At 40.9% G+C, this 23,172-nt stretch overlaps 1 protein-coding gene across 1 annotated transcript in view; it reads left to right on the forward strand.

Moving 5' to 3' along the window:
* The window catches only part of poc1b (POC1 centriolar protein B), a gene marked incomplete at its 3' end in the record, with an annotated part of 379,874 nt that extends 356,937 nt beyond the window's left edge, over positions 1–22,937 (forward strand). Inside the window, exons 11-12 of the mRNA XM_079559353.1 lie at positions 17,935–18,126; positions 22,722–22,937. Of these exons, the coding sequence (XP_079415479.1) occupies positions 17,935–18,126; positions 22,722–22,937 (408 nt within the window). The remainder of the gene's footprint in view (positions 1–17,934; positions 18,127–22,721) is intronic.
* Positions 22,938–23,172: the final 235 nt, after the last annotated feature.

The raw sequence follows: 23,172 nt of genomic DNA on the forward strand, positions 1-23,172 counted from the left end.
ACTAAGAAACCGTTTCAACACAGGACACATTCATTAAACTTAATTAAACTTTAGAAAGTGCAAAATCAGGACAAGGTTAAAAATCTAAAACTAAATTTCTGCACATTTGAAGTTTGTTTGTCGTGTGTTTTTGTTGTCGCCGTGTTTGCGGGGATTTTTGCGATACATTCCCTCCTCTTCCTCTTCCTCAGAATGAATCTATTGTTCTCTTAATGTGAACTTATCCTCCAAAATGGACCTTTTTGAGCTTTAAAGGGGCTAGATGCAAGTTAGCCATTTTATACTCACTACTGCCACCTCAGGTCACATGTGCAACTGCAGGTTCTATATGAAGCTCGTGCATGACGGCACTTCAGACCCGAAGCAACACCTTTCTGAGAGACAGTGCAGGATTTTAGAGGCAGTTAGGACATGGAGGAACATGTAGGGGGAGGAAAATACTTAATTTAAACATTTTTAAACTGTATAGTCCCTTTAAATTGAGTTATAACGTTGTCAATGACAGACCTGGTGACCTTGTGTTTCACTCCATTGTCTACTACTGTTTCTTCTTCTATGGCAGGGGTCCTATACCCTTTTTTCTCTGGGGGCCACATTATCGTTCCTGACGGTGATGGGGGGCCGGGCCGGGTCGGCTATAACATAGAATTGTTTGACCCAGAGCAAAATGCAGCAGGATCATTGTAAAGTAGAGATTACTCGCCTGGAACAGTCTTCCCCACATATTTGTTTCGTTGTAGTGGTTTGTAAAAATAGTAATCTAGTCTTCACACTTTGTTTTAATTTGAAATACCGCAGGTTTTTCATGTATTTTTATTTTCAAATAAAACATAATTGCATAATGTGACCAAAGTAATAGCTGCTTACACTTGTATTGTGCTTTACAAGCCTGAGTCACAAGTTTCTCAAAGTTCACTGTCGTCATTATTCACTATAAAGTGTTGTTTAGATCCCTTTTTATGTCAGTGCCCCCTGCTGGACACGTGTGGAACCTTTTTATTTATTTAAGTTGCCCCCTAGAGGCTGGAATGAGTATACTGGTTATTTAGTTTAAAAAAATCATAACTCCGCACAGGAATGGGCCAGAGACTTTTTTTTTACATACTCAGGGATTTGTGCTCTACAAGTCAGGGGCCGGGTTAAATCGTCTGGTGGGCCGTAGTTTGAGGACCCCTGCTCTACGGTGTCAGTGCTTTGTTCTGTTCTTCCTTTGATACAATTGCGTCTTTGTTATAACCCCAAACAGTCCTCCGCATTATTAAAGCCCATGATTCAATGAAACAATTCCACATTAGATCTGTCAGGCCAGTGCATGTTCATGAACATACATGAGCCTTGGGCTAATTTGCATCCGTTGTCCTCCACTCACACTTCCTTTCATCCTGGCCTATACATATGTTTCCAATGGCATCATGCATACTTCCGGCAGCCATTTTGAATACCAAAGTAGCATTATGCAGGCTAAACTAACTCATCAAAGAGGAAACAGAAAACCTTTCTCTGTGATTCTTACAGTTTGTCATGTCAACAAAGTCTCAGTCTGAGCCAGTGTTTAAGCTGCTCAAGACGCTAGCATGCTAGTGGTTAGCAACTGTCATCCAGTTTATTCAATCAGCTGCAAATGTCTTCAACATATAAACACATGTGTGGCTCACACTGAGGAAACACCACAGTAACAGCTCAGCTCTGACCTCTGACCTCTGTCACATGTTGTAGCAAAGGTTTGGAGTTTGGTTCAGGACTTTCTCTTGGAGAGGTCAGAGCTGAGCTGTTGAAGCTAAATGCTAACCGGTAGCATGCTAACATCTTAAACACTGACTCACTGGTTTCTTCACATAAACGTGCGTCTCTGGGGCCGTGTTTTTACTGTTATCTGGATCAATGATTATGAGAACATAAAAATGCCACTGTCAATCAGTCGTCTTTCATTTTCATGTTGAGTAGAGATACTGTTAATAGTGCTACATAATGCTACTTCGGTATTCAAAATGGCCGCCATAACAACGAAGGTCACATGACTGAAAGGCATGTATGCTGTACATGTTTATAGTGTTAGGGGTGACTCCCAGAAAGGAAATAACCATATTTGATTGATGTTTATTGGTTTATAGTGTATGTTAATGAACGAGCTCGTTGTCGTTTCTCGTGCTCGTTGTTGTTTCTCGTGGCCGTTGTTTCTCGTGCTCGTTGTTGTTTCTCCTGCTCGTTGTTGTTTCTCGTTGTTGTTTCTCGTGCTCGTTGTCGTTTCTCGTGCTCGTTGTCGTTTCTCGTGCTCGTTGTCATTTCTCGTGCTCGTTGTCGTTTCTCGTGCTCGTTGTTGTTTCTCGTGCTCGTTGTTGTTTCTCCTGCTCGTTGTTGTTTCTCGTTGTCGTTTCTCGTGCTCGTTGTTGTTTCTCGTGCTCGTTGTCGTTTCTCGTGCTCGTTGTTGTTTCTCGTGCTCGTTGTCGTTTCTCGTGCTCGTTGTTGTTTCTCGTGCTCGTTGTCGTTTCTCGTGCTCGTTGTCGTTTCTCGTGCTCGTTGTCGTTTCTCGTGCTCGTTGTTGTTTCTTGTGCTCGTTGTCGTTTCTCGTGCTCGTTGTTGTTTCTCGTGCTCGTTGTTGTTTCTCGTGCTCGTTGTTGTTTCTCGTGCTCGTTGTTGTTTCTCGTGGTCGTTGTTGTTTCTCGTGCTCGTTGTTGTTTCTCGTGGTCGTTGTTGTTTCTCGTGGTCGTTGTTGTTTCTCGTGCTCGTTGTTGTTTCTCGTGCTCGTTGTTGTTTCTCGTGCTCGTTGTTGTTTCTCGTGCTCGTTGTTGTTTCTCGTGGTCGTTGTCGTTTCTCGTGCTCGTTGTCGTTTCTCGTGCTCGTCGTTGTTTCTCGTGCTCGTTGTCGTTTCTCGTGGTCGTTGTCGTTTCTCGTGCTCGTTGTTGTTTCTCGTGCTCGTTGTCGTTTCTCGTGCTCGTTGTTGTTTCTCGTGGTCGTTGTTGTTTCTCGTGCTCGTTGTTGTTTCTCGTGGTCGTGAGCCGCCACTTCAGTCCCTCTTCATCCTTTATTTTTAGACTTTATTAATTCCTCCTTCGCCAAACCCTTCGGGGATTCCCTCGAGCCGCCCCATTGTTCCCGCTCACGACTCTCTCCTCGTCTATTCATCGCTTTCTGAGGCTTAATAATCCTCTCGGCCAAAACAAACCACTCCTGTCGCACAAAGGCGTTTCCCGGGGCGACGGCCGACCCTCGAATCCCTCTCAGGCTTTGAACCGGAGCGAGTGGGCGTCCGGACAAACCGTCGAGCGCCGTGAAAGAAAACACAGAGAGGCTAATTAGCGCTAGCTGAGCCGAGTCGAAGGTCTGCCCGATTTAGCCTCTTCACACGAGAGGGTTTAAAATAGATCAGAATGAGTTTGTGGAAACACTGGCCCAGTTTACGGACAACTTTGTGCAGTTGGAAGTAAATAAATCTAAAATCTTCTTGACTAAAGCCCAGAGAAGCACCTTATTTAAAATCAGAACTTTTTTGTGTTACGCTGTTTACGTTGCATTTTTATTTTGTTTTCATAGGTTCTTTTTCTTGTTTTTCTAGGATTTTTGCCGTACTCGTCGTGTCGGTTTTAGAAAAAGTGGTATCGGTGCATCCCTAGAATCACTGCAGCATTCTGTTGTTAAATCATTTTTGTTAAAGGGACTATACAGAGTTTAAAAATGTTAAAAATGATGTATTTTCCTCCCCCTACATGTTCCATAATGTCCTAATGTGTAGAATAAGCTCAGACTTGTTCACCACAACTGCCTCTAAAATCCTGCACTGTCACTCAAAACGGTGTTACTTCGGGTTTGAACTGCCGTCATGCACGAGCTTAATATAGAAGCTGCAGTTACACGTATGACCTGAGGTGGCAGTAGTGAGTATAAAATGGCTAACTTGTGTTTCGCCCCTTTAAGTTACAAAAATTCAATGATTTTTTTTTGTCATTTAATTTCCCAATGAATCGAAATAGTTCATTCCCTCGTCCTTGTTGTGCAGCGGGGGGTGGGGAGTGAGGGGTGGCAGCACAGGGAAGGGAGGGAGTTCAGCCTCCTGATAGCCTGGTGTATGAAACTGTTCTTCAGTCGACTGGAACTGGCTCGTGGATTTAAGGCCCTGTCTATACCAAGTCAAGCTGAGGACCAAACGCTGGAAAGCAACATTTTCCAAACTCGGCCCCAGAGGAAAGATCTGAAAACGCCGTTTACGTGGCTCCGTTGTTACGACGTCTCGATGACATCACAGCTCCAGAGTCTGTGATCCAAAATCTACAGACCTGATAATGAGTTTTACTCATGGATCTATGATGGTTTGACTCCGCCCCTCTTTGCTCCACTGCCGTCCACAAGCCACAGGTGACGAGTAGAAAAACACGAGTCAGTCTGTGTTTTTGGACTGACAGTAAAAGTCACTGACAGAGGAATAAACTCTCCTCCTTGTCTCTTCTGTAGATCCTAAATCCTTCAATCACTTTCATTTTCACTGTTTTCCACACACGTTTACTGCACATGCGCCTCTACATCTTGTTCTGTTATCTGTGTTAGCGTCACAGCGCCTCACACAGGCCTGGAAGCAAACCCTGGGCATAAGGACAAAAATGCGTGCTCAGTGCGGGCTGTCAAATTAGTTCCCTCTCTCTTTGCAGACTCCCCCACATATAAGGCTTTAGATGACTTTTTACCCAAGACTAAACCAGGACTAATCAGGGTCTAAACCAGTTCTGAGCCTTTTCCATTGAGTTGACAAAAAAAATGTACCTATTGGTTTGTTAAAATGCAAGAAAATGCATCATTAAAATAAAAAGTCTGGCCGTAGCAAAGGTTCTTCCACAAGGGCCACAGAGCTCAAACTGGGGTCATTATGTTAAACTTTTTTTATTTTTCACAAATGTGTTCTTTTAAACTAGTCCTATGTTCAAGAGGTTACTGCTGCACGTTCAGTTTTTATCCTTTCATTGTAGAGAGAGAGAAATCCAACAGACAGATAATACAGATGTTGTTACGGCGCTATATAAATAAAGATTCATTGATTGATTATATGGGGGGGGGGGGCCCTGAAAAAACTTAAGCCCCGGGGCCCATTTTACTTAAATCCAGCCCTGCCTGGAAGATAGATCACATTGTTTTCACAGACCTGAGTCGCCCCATGTGGACGCACACATTTACTGAGCTGCTTCAGGCTCTCAGAGGAAGTTTCTGAAAAGTGTTTTGTCTTCGTGTGGATATAGACTTATGTCCAAGTGTTCGGAATCAGACACTTTAGAAGCAAATACCCGTCAATTTTAACTAGTATCATAAGGCAAGGCAAGTTTATTTGTAGAGCACAATTCATACACAATAAGGCAATTCAAAGTGTTTCACAGTTGCCTAAATATAAGAAAACAAATACAATCAATAAAAACATCAACATAGAATTAATCAATTACAGTAAGAGGTAAGAGTGTAGATAAAATACTTTCAGTTATATGCATTTTTAAGTCTTGTTTTGATTCGCTCTGTCTTGAGCACTATTTTTAAGTCTTGTTTTGACTCGCTCTGTCTTGAGCACTATTTTTAAGTCTTGTTTTGACTCACTCTGTCTTGACACTATTTTTAAGTCTTGTTTTGACTCACTCTGTCTTGACACTATTTTAAGTCTTGTTTTGACTCACTCTGTCTTGACACTATTTTAAGTCTTGTTTTGACTCACTCTGTCTTGACACTATTTTAAGTCTTGTTTTGACTCACTCTGTCTTGACACTATTTTTAAGTCTTGTTTTGACTCACTCTGTCTTGACACTATTTTAAGTCTTGTTTTCACTCACTCTGTCTTGACACTATTTTTAAGTCTTGTTTTGACTCACTCTGTCTTGACACTATTTTAAGTCTTGTTTTGACTCACTCTGTCTTGACACTATTTTTAAGCCTTGTTTTGACTCGCTCTGTCTTGACACTATTTTAAGTCTTGTTTTGACTCGCTCTGTCTTGACACTATTTTTAAGTCTTGTTTTTACTCGCTCTGTCTTGACACTATTTTTAAGTCTTGTTTTGACTCGCTCTGTCTTGACACTATTTTAAGTCTTGTTTTGACTCACTCTGTCTTGACACTATTTTAAGTCTTGTTTTGACTCACTCTGTCTTGACACTATTTTTAAGTCTTGTTTTGACTCACTCTGTCTTGAGCACTATTTTTAAGTCTTGTTTTGACTGACTCTGTCGCTAAGGCAGTGCATAATATTGCCAAATTACTATCACAATATTAAGTGAAACGTTAATAACTACTTTCAATATAACTTTAGTGGCATGTTTTGAATTATTTCTGGTCGTCTGGAGCTCGCCCTCAGTCACGATTTAGTTTCTCCGGGTCTTGTTTTGATGCAGGTTGATGAAAAGCTCATTATGTTTGGTCTGTGCTGAGACGGTTCAGTGAAATATGGCTGTAATATCACGGCGTTATCTGAGAGTCTCTCCGTGCTCTTTGTGCCGTGCTCCGGCGCTGACCCGTGTGCGGATGTGTGCGGCGCGTGTGGTCAGGAAGCTCTCGGTTTTTAATGGCAGCTCCAGGATGTTTCAGCTGCGCCTTGTGTGTGACTGTGGGTTTGTGGGCGGAAGTGTTCGGGCCGCGGCAGCTGCAGAGTAAAAACACTGTGGACAGAGACCGAAAGAGGATGAGCCCGGAGTGAAACCACATCATAAACTGCAGTAATTAAAGTCAGACTCGGCGTTATATCCACTGACTGATGGGGAGACGGGACACGTTTGTTCTGAAATGAGGGAGCGGTCCATGTAAAAATGTATGTTCTGAGCATATGCTGACACCAGGGCATTATCCAGAGGCAGTGTAGTTCTGGAGATATATATATTTTAATCCATGCAGTCCTTATATTTGAAGAGTTTAGTGGTGCTAGGCTAGTGCTAGGCTAGTGCATGTCTATGGTAACTAGTAGCCTGCATTAAAAACCTCTTCAAAATCATGGGCTCGTCCTCCAAACTTCGCCATATCTGATTTGTAGAAAGCTCCTTTGTCAATTCCACGTGTCGTAATGCGTAAACAAACTACTGTAGATCCGGTAACCGAGCTGATCACTCCGCCGCCGCGTAGCTACAAGCAGGAAGTAGATGCTGCTCAGATATAAGTTCTTTTAAATCAACACAGACGTTTATATGGTTAGTCTGGTGTTATAAGTGATTTGCCTCAGGTGGTCTGTGCTCGGGTCAGACTGTTTTTTAATGCAGGCTAGCTGATACCATACCAAAAATCCATCAAAAAAGCGACAAAAATCCATCAAAAAAGTGACAAAAATCCAGCAAAAAAACAACAAAAATCCAGCAGAAAAAAAGACAAAAATCCAGCAAAAAAACGACAAAAATCCAGCAGAAAAAGACAAAAATCCAGCAAAAAAAAGACAAAAATCCAGCAAAAAAACGACAAAAATCCAGCAGAAAAAGACAAAAATCCAGCAGAAAAAAGACAAAAATCCAGCAAAAAAAAGACAAAAATCCAGCAAAAAAACGACAAAAATCCAGCAGAAAAAAGACAAAAATCCAGCAAAAAAAAGACAAAAATCCAGCAAAAAAAAAGACAAAAATCCAGCAAAAAAAGACAAAAATCTAGCAAAAAAAGACAAAAATCCAGCAGAAAAAAGACAAAAATCCAGCAAAAAAAAGACAAAAATCCATCAAAAAAGTGACAAAAATCCAGCAAAAAAACAACAAAAATCCAGCAGAAAAAAAGACAAAAATCCAGCAAAAAAACGACAAAAATCCAGCAGAAAAAGACAAAAATCCAGCAAAAAAAGACAAAAATCTAGCAAAAAAAAGACAAAAATCCAGCAAAAAAAGACAAAAATCTAGCAAAAAAAGACAAAAATCCAGCAGAAAAAAGACAAAAATCCAGCAAAAAAAAGACAAAAATCTAGCAAAAAAAGACAAAAATCCAGCAAAAAAAACGACAAAAATCCAGCAGAAAAAGACAAAAATCCAGCAGAAAAAAGACAAAAATCCAGCAAAAAAAAGACAAAAATCCAGCAAAAAAAGACAAAAATCCAGCAGAAAAAAGACAAAAATCCAGCAAAAAAAGACAAAAATCCAGCAAAAAAAGACAAAAATCCAGCAGAAAAAAGACAAAAATCCAGCAAAAAAATTACAAAAATCCAGCAAAAAACAAAACAAAAATCCAGCAGAAAAAAGACAAAAATCCAGCAAAAAAAAAAAAGACACAAAAAAAGTGACAAAAGAGCAGCAAAAAAGTAATAAAGTGACAAAATCACATAAGGGAAATAAAAAGTGGCGAAATGGCAAAGAGGAGAGAATGCATTTGGTTTTGGTGGGTGGTAAGAGGTTAATGCAGGCTACTAGTTACCATAGACATGCACTAGCCTAGCACTAGCCTAGCACCACTAAACTCTTCAAATATAAGGACGGCATGAATATAAAAAAAATTAAAGCCGCGCGCGGCGATAAAGGCCCTCGCCCCTGGCGCACTCCCCCCTTGCGACCACCCCGCTCGCTCTCGTCCCTTGCGACCACCCCGCTCGCTCTCGTCCCTTGCGACCACCCCGCTCGCTCTCGTCCCTTGCGACCCCCTTCGCTCGCTGTCATACCTTGCTACCACCTCCGCTCTCTTCCCTTGCGACAACTCTTCATCACACTAGGTCCTTGCGAGCCCCATGATTGAACTCGCTCATTTTGACGCGAAAATCCCTATTAAGTTGCATTATAGTAAATTATATGCGAAAGTCCCTTTAAGTTGCATTACAGTTCTTTATATGGGAAAGTCCCTTTAAGTTGCATTACAGTCCATTATATGCGAAAGTCCCTTTAAGTTGCATTACAGTTTATTATATGCGAAAGTCCCTTTAAGTTGCATTACAGTCCATTATATGCGAAAGTCCCTTTAAGTTGCATTACAGTTTATTATATGCGAAAGTCCCTTTAAGTTGCATTACAGTTTATTATATGCGAAAGTCCCTTTAAGTTGCATTACAGTTTATTATATGCGAAAGTCCCTTTAAGTTGCATTACAGTCCATTATATGCGAAAGTCCCTTTAAGTTGCATTACAGTCCATTATATGCGAAAGTCCCTTTAAGTTGCATTACAGTTCTTTATATGTGAAAGTCCCTTTAAGTTGCATTACAGTCCATTATATGCGAAAGTCCCTTTAAGTTGCATTACAGTTTATTATATGCGAAAGTCCCTTTAAGTTGCATTACAGTTTATTATATGCGAAAGTCCCTTTAATTGCATTATAGTGCTATTGTGAAAATCCCTATGTAGTGGCATAATTGTGTTGTAATTGCAAAAATCCCTATTTTGTTGCAGAAACTGTAAAAACTGTTGAAATTGCAGAAACTCTTAACACTGTATAAACTGTTAAAATCACAGACAGACTTCACTGTATCATAATCCTATTAAAATGTTGGCAAGAAAAGAGAAAGCATTAGAAAAGTGTCACAGCTATATTTGAACCAGCAACCTCCTACACCACAGACAAGCACACTATCACTGAGCTGTAGCTCCATAGTAGTTTCATCCTGATGTGCGCTACTTTTGTCTAAGTTGTCGAGCAGAAGTTAGTTCCCAGCATCCCACTGGAGGAGAGAGGCAATTTCAAGTCATGCCCCCCCCATACATTTCCTCGATTGTTTTCGACATTTTCCCTAGTGTTGCCTCAATTGTTTTCCTACGATCCCCCCATTTCTAGCTCTTTAGTGACGCATATGAAAGCATTTTTTCATGAGAGTGGGACCGTAGGTGCGGTAAAAAAAAAAAAAAAGAGCAAAGGTCAAAATTGACCCAGCAAACTCATGGTTGGAAACCCAATGCACAAGCAATAACGCTACACAGGCACAGCAAATCTTATGAAACGTGCTGTACTCATGTGACAATGTGTGCAGTGGCCCATGTAAAAGGTGAAAGCAATAGAAAAGTGTCAAGGCTGTGTTTGGACTAGCAACCTCCTTCACTTGAAACATGGGCCTGTTGACAGCTTGGCTTTTTTAAATTCCCAGGCTGCAATTTTGTACCAGCAACACACTGGAGGAGAGGTTTTTTCCCCCGTTTTTAATGAGTGTGGAACCATAGGCAATGATGCATGTTCTTACCGGAAGGTGCTGAGTCCAAAAGAAAAAGGAAATAAAAACCGCTTAGGTTGGGATTTGATCCAGCAACCTCCTGCACACTAGCTCGGCACTCTACCAATGGAGCTACTCAGGTTGAGTGAATGAATAAGCAGATGTAAAATTAATGTCATGAGAGATCCCGTACTTGAGTGCTAGCAAGAAACGGATTTACAGTTTAGAATTCTTCAGGTCATGTCCCCACCCCCCACCCCCAACCCCCCACCCCACACCCCCCGACACTTCCCTGATTGTTTTGGACATTTTCCCCAGTGTTGCCTCAATTGTCTCCCTACTATCCCCACATTTCTTTCTCTTTAGTGACGCATATTTTGACAGCGTTTTTCATGAGGGTGGGACCATAAGCGCAGTAAAAAAAAAGAAAAAAAAAAGTTAAAGTCAGATTTGATCCAGCAACATAATGGTTGGGAATCCAACACTCAAGCTACGACGTCACACAGGCACAGGAACTTCTAGGAAACGTCCCGCAATCATGTGTTTTAGGCTGTGACAATGTGTGCAGCGGGCAATGGAAAAGGTGAAGGCAATATTAAAGTGTCAAGGTTGTGTTTGGACTAGCTACCTCCTTCACTTGAGACAACCATGCTATAACTGAACTGTAATTCCAAGCAAACATGGGCCTGATGACTGCTTGGGTTTTCTAAATTCACAGGCTGAAATTTGATCCCAGCAACACACTTGAGGGGTCATTTCCCTGTTTTTAATGAGTGTGGAACCATTGGTGACGATGCATGTTCTTCTCAGAAAGTGCTGAGTCCAAAAGAAAAAGAAATGAAAAAGAGTCAAGGTCGGGATTTGATCCAGCAACCTCTTGTACACTAACCCAGCTCTCTACCAATGGAGCTACTTCAGCTGAAAAAAAAAACAGCGGATGTGAAATAAATGTCATGAGAGACTCCGCACTTATGTGTTTGCAGGAAACGTATTAACAGTTTAGAAAATAATATATTGTATCATTTTGTAATTGGGGTAAATTCCTGGCTGCCCAAAGAAACGTTGAGAGGGGGTTTCAGCCCTGCAGCACCCTCGATATTGAAGCAATTATTTGGTGAGACCCATATATTATGAGGAACACACAGAGAGACGGACAGGAAACAGTGAAATTGAACTTCCTGTGATTGTACAGTTGAGAAAAAAGTGAATTTGGAGGCAAAAACGTCCAAATTAAAGCTTCTGTCTGTGACAGAGGGTTAATATAAGTATATACGAGTCCAAAAGTGTAGTTTTTGTGAAGAAAGGGGGAAATTTGGAAAACTGGCGAATTTCAGGAGAAACCTCTGACAGAGGCCATCATGGTGCCAGGCTAAGACCTCTGGCGATCCTCACGGAGGATGGGCGGGCCACTTACAAGCCACTTAAAAGCCAATTAAAGGCATTTTTGGCGCTAGCGGCTGCGTGTGCACACCACTAGGTCCAGGTGGGGAATGTGCACGTGCGCCGGATTGGGTCCGTTCCAATCCGGCCAAGTCTGTGAAAGATATGAGGCTTTGAAATTTGCTGAAAATGGCCTCTCAGTTGCGGCCTTGTCATGACCACGCCCAATAGTTTAAAAAAAATGTAATTGATGATTTTGAAAGCCACATGGGTTTGGGACACGTTGGCCAAAATTGGAGGCTTTCCATCGAAAGCTCGGGGATCAGGGGCCAGAAGTTCAAGAGGTACGATTTTGAAGGTTTGAGGTTCGGGCCAAGATGGCCGACTTCCTGTAGCATTTAGGGCGGGGTCATAATATCATTTTTGACATGTCCTGACGTGGTCTATGTCCTTGGCCAATGTCACTTTTGTACGATGATTTTTTTTTCGACCCCTCCTCCATTGGGTCAATGTAAACTGCCTGTTTGAGGGGGCGCCACAGAGCCATCTTTTATTATTCTCTCTCGCGAACCCCACCCAAAATTAGAGCTTGCGGAGCACTACGTTTTGACCCCTGTTACTTGCGAATCGGTTCACGTTTGCTACGTGAATTCTTGCGTTTTCGTCCCCCGTTAACGGTTTTAATTAGTCCCTCGCGGGACACTGCGTGTCCGTTGCTCGGGCCTAATTATATAAAAAAGTAAGCGAGATAGAGGCATGTTGTAATAGACTTTTTTGATCAGTGTGACATGCTGAATCAGAATATCACCTTTGTTTTCACTTTCGTGCAAGTGTAATTTTGAAGGTATAGGTAGGGGGCGCTATTTTTGTGAAAATTGTACAATTATCAAGGGTAATCAGTACGATCCACAGAGGGGCTTATGTGGTCCAAATAAGAGGGTGATTGGAATTTGCATGCCCTTGTGAGTTGTCATCAAAGAGGCGGGAAAAAAGCAGGATTTTTGGCAGAGCGGTAGAGACAAACCGTAACAGATATCCGAACAAAAGAGCTCGATTATTGTAGCTCTACACCTCTAGATTGCACTCACCAAGTTGGATGTCATTTGGTCCAAAACCCTTCGAGTGACTTGACAAAATATCAGGTTAAGAAATTCAGGTTACAATTTTCAATCCAATATGGCCGACTTCCTGTTTGTCAGAGGGCGGAGTTATAATGATGTTTTAAGTTTGTCTTGATGTGCTCTATCACTGTACTCAAAGACAAAGGTTTAGGCCAAAAAATGCATGCTTCCAAATGAATTGGGGGAATGCTTGTGGGGGCGCCACTGAGGCATTGGTCAAAGTGTTGTCTTGCGAATATCAAAATAATTAATTTTACACCAACCTTGAACCTTTGGTCAAATAAAATTGACTTTTCGTTAATGTTCAGGGGGTCAAAATTGAGATCAAAGACGTAATAATAATAATAATAATAATAATAATAATGGAAACGATTTTTCTGCCATTATTTTTCTCCCACAAAGACATTACTCAGAGAGCCGTGGTTTGGATATGTTGTTCCCCATCACAGACAAGGTCTGTATGATTTTTTCCACACCTCCATACCATCCCGTTTTTTTTATATGAATTTTTAAAGTCAAAACTTTGAGGGGGCGCCAGTGGGTCATTTTTGGCGCTAGCGGCTGCGTGTGCACACCACTAGGTCCAGGTGGGGAATGTGCACGTGCGCCGGATTGGGTCCGTTCCAATCCGGCCAAGTCTGTGAAAGATATGAGGCTTTGAAATTTGCTGAAAATGGCCTCTCAGTTGCGGCCTTGTCATGACCACGCCCAATAGTTTAAAAAAAATGTAATTGATGATTTTGAAAGCCACATGGGTTTGGGACACGTTGGCCAAAATTGGAGGCTTTCCATCGAAAGCTCGGGGATCAGGGGCCAGAAGTTCAAGAGGTACGATTTTGAAGGTTTGAGGTTCGGGCCAAGATGGCCGACTTCCTGTAGCATTTAGGGCGGGGTCATAATATCATTTTTGACATGTCCTGACGTGGTCTATGTCCTTGGCCAATGTCACTTTTGTACGATGATTTTTTTTTCGACCCCTCCTCCATTGGGTCAATGTAAACTGCCTGTTTGAGGGGGCGCCACAGAGCCATCTTTTATTATTCTCTCTCGCGAACCCCACCCAAAATTAGAGCTTGCGGAGCACTACGTTTTGACCCCTGTTACTTGCGAATCGGTTCACGTTTGCTACGTGAATTCTTGCGTTTTCGTCCCCCGTTAACGGTTTTAATTAGTCCCTCGCGGGACACTGCGTGTCCGTTGCTCGGGCCTAATTATATAAAAAAGTAAGCGAGATAGAGGCATGTTGTAATAGACTTTTTTGATCAGTGTGACATGCTGAATCAGAATATCACCTTTGTTTTCACTTTCGTGCAAGTGTAATTTTGAAGGTATAGGTAGGGGGCGCTATTTTTGTGAAAATTGTACAATTATCAAGGGTAATCAGTACGATCCACAGAGGGGCTTATGTGGTCCAAATAAGAGGGTGATTGGAATTTGCATGCCCTTGTGAGTTGTCATCAAAGAGGCGGGAAAAAAGCAGGATTTTTGGCAGAGCGGTAGAGACAAACCGTAACAGATATCCGAACAAAAGAGCTCGATTATTGTAGCTCTACACCTCTAGATTGCACTCACCAAGTTGGATGTCATTTGGTCCAAAACCCTTCGAGTGACTTGACAAAATATCAGGTTAAGAAATTCAGGTTACAATTTTCAATCCAATATGGCCGACTTCCTGTTTGTCAGAGGGCGGAGTTATAATGATGTTTTAAGTTTGTCTTGATGTGCTCTATCACTGTACTCAAAGACAAAGGTTTAGGCCAAAAAATGCATGCTTCCAAATGAATTGGGGGAATGCTTGTGGGGGCGCCACTGAGGCATTGGTCAAAGTGTTGTCTTGCGAATATCAAAATAATTAATTTTACACCAACCTTGAACCTTTGGTCAAATAAAATTGACTTTTCGTTAATGTTCAGGGGGTCAAAATTGAGATCAAAGACGTAATAATAATAATAATAATAATAATAATAATGGAAACGATTTTTCTGCCATTATTTTTCTCCCACAAAGACATTACTCAGAGAGCCGTGGTTTGGATATGTTGTTCCCCATCACAGACAAGGTCTGTATGATTTTTTCCACACCTCCATACCATCCCGTTTTTTTTATATGAATTTTTAAAGTCAAAACTTTGAGGGGGCGCCAGTGGGTCATTTTTGGCGCTAGCGGCTGCGTGTGCACACCACTAGGTCCAGGTGGGGAATGTGCACGTGCGCCGGATTGGGTCCGTTCCAATCCGGCCAAGTCTGTGAAAGATATGAGGCTTTGAAATTTGCTGAAAATGGCCTCTCAGTTGCGGCCTTGTCATGACCACGCCCAATAGTTTAAAAAAAATGTAATTGATGATTTTGAAAGCCACATGGGTTTGGGACACGTTGGCCAAAATTGGAGGCTTTCCATCGAAAGCTCGGGGATCAGGGGCCAGAAGTTCAAGAGGTACGATTTTGAAGGTTTGAGGTTCGGGCCAAGATGGCCGACTTCCTGTAGCATTTAGGGCGGGGTCATAATATCATTTTTGACATGTCCTGACGTGGTCTATGTCCTTGGCCAATGTCACTTTTGTACGATGATTTTTTTTTCGACCCCTCCTCCATTGGGTCAATGTAAACTGCCTGTTTGAGGGGGCGCCACAGAGCCATCTTTTATTATTCTCTCTCGCGAACCCCACCCAAAATTAGAGCTTGCGGAGCACTACGTTTTGACCCCTGTTACTTGCGAATCGGTTCACGTTTGCTACGTGAATTCTTGCGTTTTCGTCCCCCGTTAACGGTTTTAATTAGTCCCTCGCGGGACACTGCGTGTCCGTTGCTCGGGCCTAAAAATACAAAAAAGTCCAGAAATCAACAACACTCTGGATAACTAGGAAAATGAGGCGTTATGTCAAAAATCCTGAAACATCCCTAACAACTAGCTAGCTGGTAACTCGGTGTAACACTGTTTGTTGTCCCACCGAGACACGGAAAAGGAGGTTCTGCCTTAACATTAATGGGATATTTCAGGATTTTCTTACATAGGGCCTCATTTCCTAGCCATCAAGAGTGTTGTTGATTTATGGAGATTTTTTTTAATTCATGCCGTCCTTATATTTGAAGAGTTTAATGGTGCTAGGCTAGTGCTAGGCTAGTGCTAGGCTAGTGCATGTCTATGGTAACTAGTAGCCTGCAATAAAAACAGTCTGATCCAAGCACAGAGCACCTGAGGCAAATCACCTATAACACCAGACTAACCATAGAAATGTCTGTATTGATTTAAAAGAACTTATATTTGAGCAGCTTCCTGGTTGTAGCTACGCGGCGGCGGAGTGATCTGCTCGGTTACCGGATCTACAGTAGTTCGTTTACCTGTGTTGTTTACGTGGAATTCACAACGGAGCTTTCTACAAATCAGATATGGCAACGTTTGGAGGACGAGCCCATGATTTTGAAGGTTTTTAATGCAGGCTACTGGTTACCATAGACATGCACTAGCCTAGCACTAGCCTAGCACCACTAAACTCTTCAAATATAAGGACTGCATGGATTAAAAAAACAAAAAATCTCCAAAAATCAACAACACTCTGGATAACTAGGAAAAGAGGCCCTATGTCAAAATCCTGAAATATCCCTTTAATGCTAAAACTAGACAGAGAGAGGGATCAAAACACGACCTGTCGACTGGTCTAAAATGAGAGTCACAGACGAGTGTGGTCTGTCGCTCGCGTAGCTTTGATTCGCCCTTTACGCTCGGTTTGTCTCTTCCTGCTCCTCCTCGAGCCGCAGGGCAGTGAAAAAACACGAAACAGATGTGTCACGCTCCAGGTCACGGCTTTAGAAGAGGAACCACAAGACCGTCCTCAAACTAAAGCTCCAGGCGACCACAGAGTTCAGGAGATCCCGGGCGTTCCCTCTGAGACCTTTCCTCTTTGTCTTACACCGCTAATGTCTGTCGTTTGAAAAGGTTTCGGTTTAAAGAGTCTCCAAAGCAAGAACCAAACAGTCTCACCAAGGCCGTGGGAACCCAGGGTGCTGAGGGCGCTGCAGCACCCCCTGGGGGATAGTTTGTGAACTGCAGGCAGTATTAACCCCTTAACTCCCACCTGAACCGAGCACATTTTCTCCAGCTTTACCCCGATCTAAAAGCTTCTGGAAAAAAGGTGTGAAAATAGCAACAAAACTGAGACGAAAACAAGGATGGAAATGTGAGAAAAAGTGAGAAAACATTGACGAAAAAGTGACAAAAAATGTACAAAAAATGACAAAAATTTGACAAAAAATTGCGGGGAAAAAAGGACGAAAAAGTGATAAGAATTCGACAAAAAAATTCGAACAATTTGGCGAAAAAGTGACAAAAAATGACAAAAAAATTACAAAAAAGTGAGAAAAAATTGACGAAAAAGTGATTTTATTTTAAATCAACACAAACATGTATATGGTTAGTCTGGTGTTATAAGTGATTTGCCTCAGGTGGTCTGTGCTCGGGTCAGACTGTTTTTAATGCAGGCTAGCTGATACCATACCAACAATCCATCAAAAAAGCGACAAAAATCCATCAAAAAAGTGACAAAAATCCATCAAAAAAGTGACAAAAATCCAGCAAAAAAAAGACAAAAATCCAGCAGAAAAGTGACAAAAATCCAGCAGAAAAGTGACAAAAATCCAGCAAAAAAACGACAAAAATCCAGCAGAAAAGTGACAAAAATCCAGCAGAAAAAAGACAAAAATCCAGCAAAAAAACGACAAAAATCCAGCAAAAAAAAAGACACAAAAAAAGTGACAAAGCACAATAAGTAACAAAATCACATAAGGGAAATAAAAAGTGGTGAAATGGCAAAGAGGAGAGAATGCATTTGGTCATTGACGAAAAATGTACAAAAAATTACAAAAATTTGACAAAAAATTGCGGGGAAAAAAGGACGAAAAAGTGATAAGAATTCGACAAAAAAATGTGAATAATTTGACGAAAAAGTGACAAAAAATGACATCAAATTTACAAAAAAGTGAGAAAAAATGGACGAAAATTTGACAAAAAATGGACGAAAAAGTGAGAAAAAAGTCACGAAAATGTGACAAAAATGAGACGACTGCCCAACAAAAAAAGTGATGAAAAAAAATCTGATGTGAGGAAAAAGATCCATTTAGTTTTGTAGGTCTTTCACATGAGGTGTTACACTGGCCTACAGGATTTGGGTAAAGCTGAATTGGAGAAATTGCTGTCGGTTCAGGCGGGAGTTAAGAGGTTAAACAATAGGATTTATGCACAGAAAAAGTATTTTGGGGGTAAATTTTGTCCCTCAGCGCCCCCTAACTAAAACATCTTCCCACGGCTTTGAGTCTCACACCTTCAGAGACCATGTTCTGTTCCCTTTGTCGAGTGAATTAAAAGGGTTTCTCCTCTTTGTTTCGACTCTAGCTTCCGAACGGTCGCTCGAAGCTAAGCGGCGCGGCGGCTACAGCTAACGGCGGGGCGGAGCCAGCGGGAGCCAATCGGAGGCGAGAAGAGGAGGAGGTGGAGACGCAGGGTCTGGACGTTCTCTCGGGGCATCCGCTCGCGCTCAGATCCACGCTCAAGCACATCTTCAAACAGCTGGACATCCTCACACAGGTAGGACGGAGAAGTGTTTTAGGAACTCTGATCACTCATGTGGCTCGTAGAGTTAACTTTGTGTAACTTCTGGTAGCTTTGTGTGAACGAGCAAGTAAAAATAGTGCTCAAGACAGAGCGGGTCAAAACAAGACTTAAAAATGCATATAACTGAAAGTATTGTATCTACACTCTTGCCTCTTACTGTAATTGATTATTTTTATGTTGATGTTTTTATTGATTGTATTGGTTTTTCTTATATTTTGTGCTGCTTTAACTGTGAAGCACTTTGAATTGCCTTGTGTATGAATCGTGCTCTACAAATAAACTTGCCTTGCCTTGCCTAGAGTTCATTAAACAGTAAACAGGGTGTCCGCGGGGTCTTAAAAAGTCTTAAAAAGTCTAAAATTCAAGAATCCAAATTGAAGGCCTTAAAAAGTCTAAAATTCGGCCTATTTGGTCTTAAATCCATGGTAGACTGGTCTTAAAAATGAACGTTCAACGACCCAATTATTTGCGCACAATTTAGTTTAAAAAGTCGACAAATAAAGCGACAGAAGCAGCGATGAGGAGCCGCCCGGTGCCGCTCATGGTCCGAGAGGCCGAAGCGACGCTGACGCTCTGGCCGCCGCCACAAACAACGTAAACACAGCGATAGTCGAGCGAGGCAGAAGGACTCTCCTTCAGAGCTTTATCCGCCCAAAAAAAACACTGAAGTCAGCAGAGTTTAGGAATCCAGAACATGACCGAGGTGTCGCTGATGGATCCGTAATGCTGCTGTCGGTGGAAAGATACGTCCGATATGAAACAACGTGGAGATAATCCTTCACTGTAAATATCCAACTCAAGGTCATGAACGGCATAAGTAAGGGATAATGTATAGAACGCTGGTCATTATCGGGAAAATAAGTACCAACAGGGCGAACGCGTCGGGGTCCGGTTCGCCCTGAAGGTTATTATTAACACACACAACATAAACTTTGTACACTTTTATGAAGGTCGAAAGGTTTATTTAATGACTTCCGCGACAAATAGTTCCCAAAAGTTTGCGCGTTGCTCGGCAACGTTTTGCTAGGCTAGAAGCAGCAAGGCTAGTGGCTAGCCTAGCTACTTAGTTGAAGGCGCAGTTGGAGGAATGGTGGTGAATCTCTGGGTAAGTTGAAAGTCAGACTCACGCTAACTTCACGAGCAATTCCCCCAACTTCTCTCTCAGTGACGGGGACAGAGAGAGTGTCGCTGCTACGTACGCGCGGAGTGATATGAAAGCACCAACTCCGTTGCCATTGGCAGCGTCATTATTTTTTTCAGAGGTCCTTTATCAGAAAATAATGACCGGTAGAACGTTGGGAAATCCCATTCAAATCAACGGAGCTTCTACTTACGTTGTGAAGAGCCGTATAATAATTCAAAATAAAGTTTGTCCAGATGTTGAGAAACACAAAGCTAACGCTCCTCTGCTCAGGGACAGAAGGAAAGTGAAAGTCCTGTTACTTTAGAAACACGTTTCTCACTTTGTTCATCAAAACATCTGACAGTTTAGAAAACATCAAACCTAGACTAGATTCTGACCTAATAATAATATAATTAAAATAATTATGATGATTAATTAGTTGTAAAGTTGACAGTGTTTTGTGTTCTTTGCAAACGAGTGGAAAAGCTGCTTTTATTTTTAGAAACAGTGAGTGTTTACCAGCTCAAGTACAAAGCATTTTAAATACAAAAACTAAACATCTGTTGTTTTCTTTCATTCAGTCGATAATTGTGAGTAATTATTCAATCTCAATATTCTTTTGGGTTAGGGTTGTTAAAATGCCTAATGTGAAAAATGAAGTTCTTACATTTGTACATCCCACTGAAATCAGAAACAACAGTTTGACACTTGGATTTTTGTGACAGTGATTTTCTTTACAGTCCATTTATTGCTCGTTCAAAAACAGGTCTTATTTTTGAGATTTTGTGCTCTTAAAAAGGTCTTAAAAAGTCTTAAATTTGACTTGTCCAACTCTGCAGACACCCTGAGTAATAATAAAGCTTCATTTATATAAAAGTAAAACATAAATAAAGCCTTTAAGTGTTTAATTATTGCCGTAATCAGAAATCAAAGTGCCCTTTCTTATCCTGACAAGGGTTAGTAAAAAGTTGCACGACAACTGCAGTGGCGCTTGTGGCCTCTAGGGGCAAGAGTTACTTCATGGTGCTTGAATTAGCCAGAACAATAGAAGGCATGTGTGGCTTAGCTGTGAGTCTCGCCCGGATACCTCCTCGTTTGTCCCTTCCTTGTTTCCTGTAGCTCCTCTTGTGACGCCTCCTCTGTGCTGTAGGGGGGGCTCTTGGTGCCTCCTCAGTGTTTCAGGAGAAGAAATGTGTAGGTCTCAAATGTCTTTAGCTCATGAGCTGCTGTTTACTTTAAAAAAGCTGCTTCTTCAGGACCGTTATGGACTCTCGAAGTAAAAAAAATCCACCAAAGCCCAGAAAAACACGGCAAAGACGTATAAAAGTATCCAGTAAAACAATGTGGAACAGAAACCATAAATGCAGTTAGTAGAGTGACAAAAATCCATCAAAAAAAGACATAAATCCATCAGAAAAAGTGACAAAAATCCATCAAAAAAGTGACAAAAATCCAGCAAAAAAGTGACAAAAATCCAGCAAAAAAGTGACAAAAATCCAGCAAAAAAGTGACAAAAATTCAGCAAAAAAAGACAAAAATCCATAAAAAAAGTGACAAAAATCCATCAAAAAAGTGACAAAAATCCAGCAAAAAAGTGACAAAAATCCAGCAAAAAAAATGACAAAAATCCAGCAAAAAAGTGACAAAAATCTATCAAAAAAGTGACAAAAATCCAGCAGAAAAAAGACAAAAATCCATCAAAAAAGTGACAAAAATCCATCAAAAAAGTGACAAAAATCCAGCAGAAAAGTGACAAAAATTCAGCAAAAAAAGACAAAAATCCATAAAAAAAAGTGACAAAAATTCAGCAAAAAAAGACAAAAATCCATAAAAAAAGTGACAAAAATCCATCAAAAAAGTGACAAAAATCCAGCAAAAAAGTGACAAAAATCCAGCAAAAAAAATGACAAAAATCCAGCAAAAAAGTGACAAAAATCTATCAAAAAAGTGACAAAAATCCAGCAGAAAAAAGACAAAAATCCATCAAAAAAGTGACAAAAATCCATCAAAAAAGTGACAAAAATCCAGCAGAAAAGTGACAAAAATTCAGCAAAAAAAGACAAAAATCCATAAAAAAAAGTGACAAAAATCCATCAAAAAAAGACATAAATCCATCAGAAAAAGTGACAAAAATCCATCAAAAAAGTGACAAAAATCCATCAAAAAAGTGACAAAAATCCAGCAAAAAAGTGACAAAAATTCAGCAAAAAAAGACAAAAATCCATAAAAAAAGTGACAAAAATCCATCAAAAAAGTGACAAAAATCCATCAAAAAAGTGACAAAAATCCAGCAAAAAAAATGACAAAAATCCAGCAAAAAAGTGACAAAAATCTATCAAAAAAGTGACAAAAATCCAGCACAAAAAAGACAAAAATCCATCAAAAAAGTGACAAAAATCCATCAAAAAAGTGACAAAAATCCAGCAGAAAAGTGACAAAAATTCAGCAAAAAAAGACAAAAATCCATAAAAAAAAGTGACAAAAATCCATCAAAAAAGTGACAAAAATCCATCAAAAAAGTGACAAAAATCCAGCAAAAAAATGACAAAAATCCAGCAAAAAAGTGACAAAAATCCATCAAAAAAGTGACAAAAATCCAGCAGAAAAAAGACAAAAATCCATCAAAAAAGTGACAAAAATCCATCAAAAAAGTGACAAAAATCCATCAAAAAAGTGACAAAAATCCAGCAAAAAAGTGACAAAAATCCAGCAAAAAAGTGACAAAAATCCAGCAAAAAAGTGACAAAAATTCAGCAAAAAAAGACAAAAATCCATCAAAAAAGTGACAAAAATCCATCAAAAAAGTGACAAAAATACATCAAAAAATGACAAAAATCCAGCAGAAAAAAGACAAAAATCCATCAAAAAAGTGACAAAAATCCATCAAAAAAGTGAAAAAAATCCAGCAAAAAAATGACAAAAATCCATCAAAAAAGTGACAAAAATCCAGCAAAAAAGTGACAAAAATCCATCAAAAAAGTGACAAAAATCCAGCAGAAAAAACACAAAAATCCATCAAAAAAGTGACCAAAAAAGACGTATAAACGTATCCAGTAAAACAATGTGGAACAGAAACCACAAATGCAGTTCGTAGAAAAAGGCTTAAAAAAATGCAGCTGTGCCAAAAGAGAGGGAGGTTTCTGCTTGTTTACACGTTGGCATAACACCCGTAGGGAAATTTAACCCAGGGCTGGAGGATTCACCTATTGTACATGTTTTTAGTGGTACAGGAGAAACCTTTGTAGACACGAGGAGAGCATGCAAACTCCACAGTAAGGCCCATTTATTATTATTATTAGACCAAGTTTGGCCTTAAAGGAAGTGACTCGTTTGATTCAGCCCAAATAAATGATACAAATTTAAAAGAAATCGTCCTTTATGGAGTAAATGAGCGATATCGTAAGTAAAAAAGTACGAGTAACTTGATGTTTTCTTCTCCCGGCAGACGGTGTCGGTTCTGGAGGAGCGCCTGACTTTCACCGAGGACAATCTGAAGACGTGTCTCGTGAACCAGTCCCGGCTCTTGAGGAGCCTTCGCGACTCGGAGTCCGAGCCGGACCCGGAGTCCGAGCCGGACCCGGAGCAGACGGAGCGCGTGGAGTTCGGCCGGAGCGGCGGCGAGGACGGCGGCGAGGACGGCGGCGAGGACGGCGGCACGTGACGTCCAGCCTGGAGACCAAAGAGAGCGAGCGTTTACATTCCAGACTCTTGTTTTAAAACCACTGGGAGCTTCACATAATGCACTGCCTCGGCTAAAGTATTTAAGTTATAGAAATAAATAAATATGCAACGGGTAAAAGGACAGTTTGGCTGCGTCGTCACTATATCCATAACAATCCCAGAGGTTTAGCATCTGACTGAGATTTACAGTTTGAATAATACACTTGAATGAGAGT

The sequence above is a fragment of the Gobius niger genome (assembly GCF_951799975.1).
Source record: "Gobius niger genome assembly, chromosome: 7".
Classification (NCBI taxonomy): domain Eukaryota; kingdom Metazoa; phylum Chordata; class Actinopteri; order Gobiiformes; family Gobiidae; genus Gobius; species Gobius niger.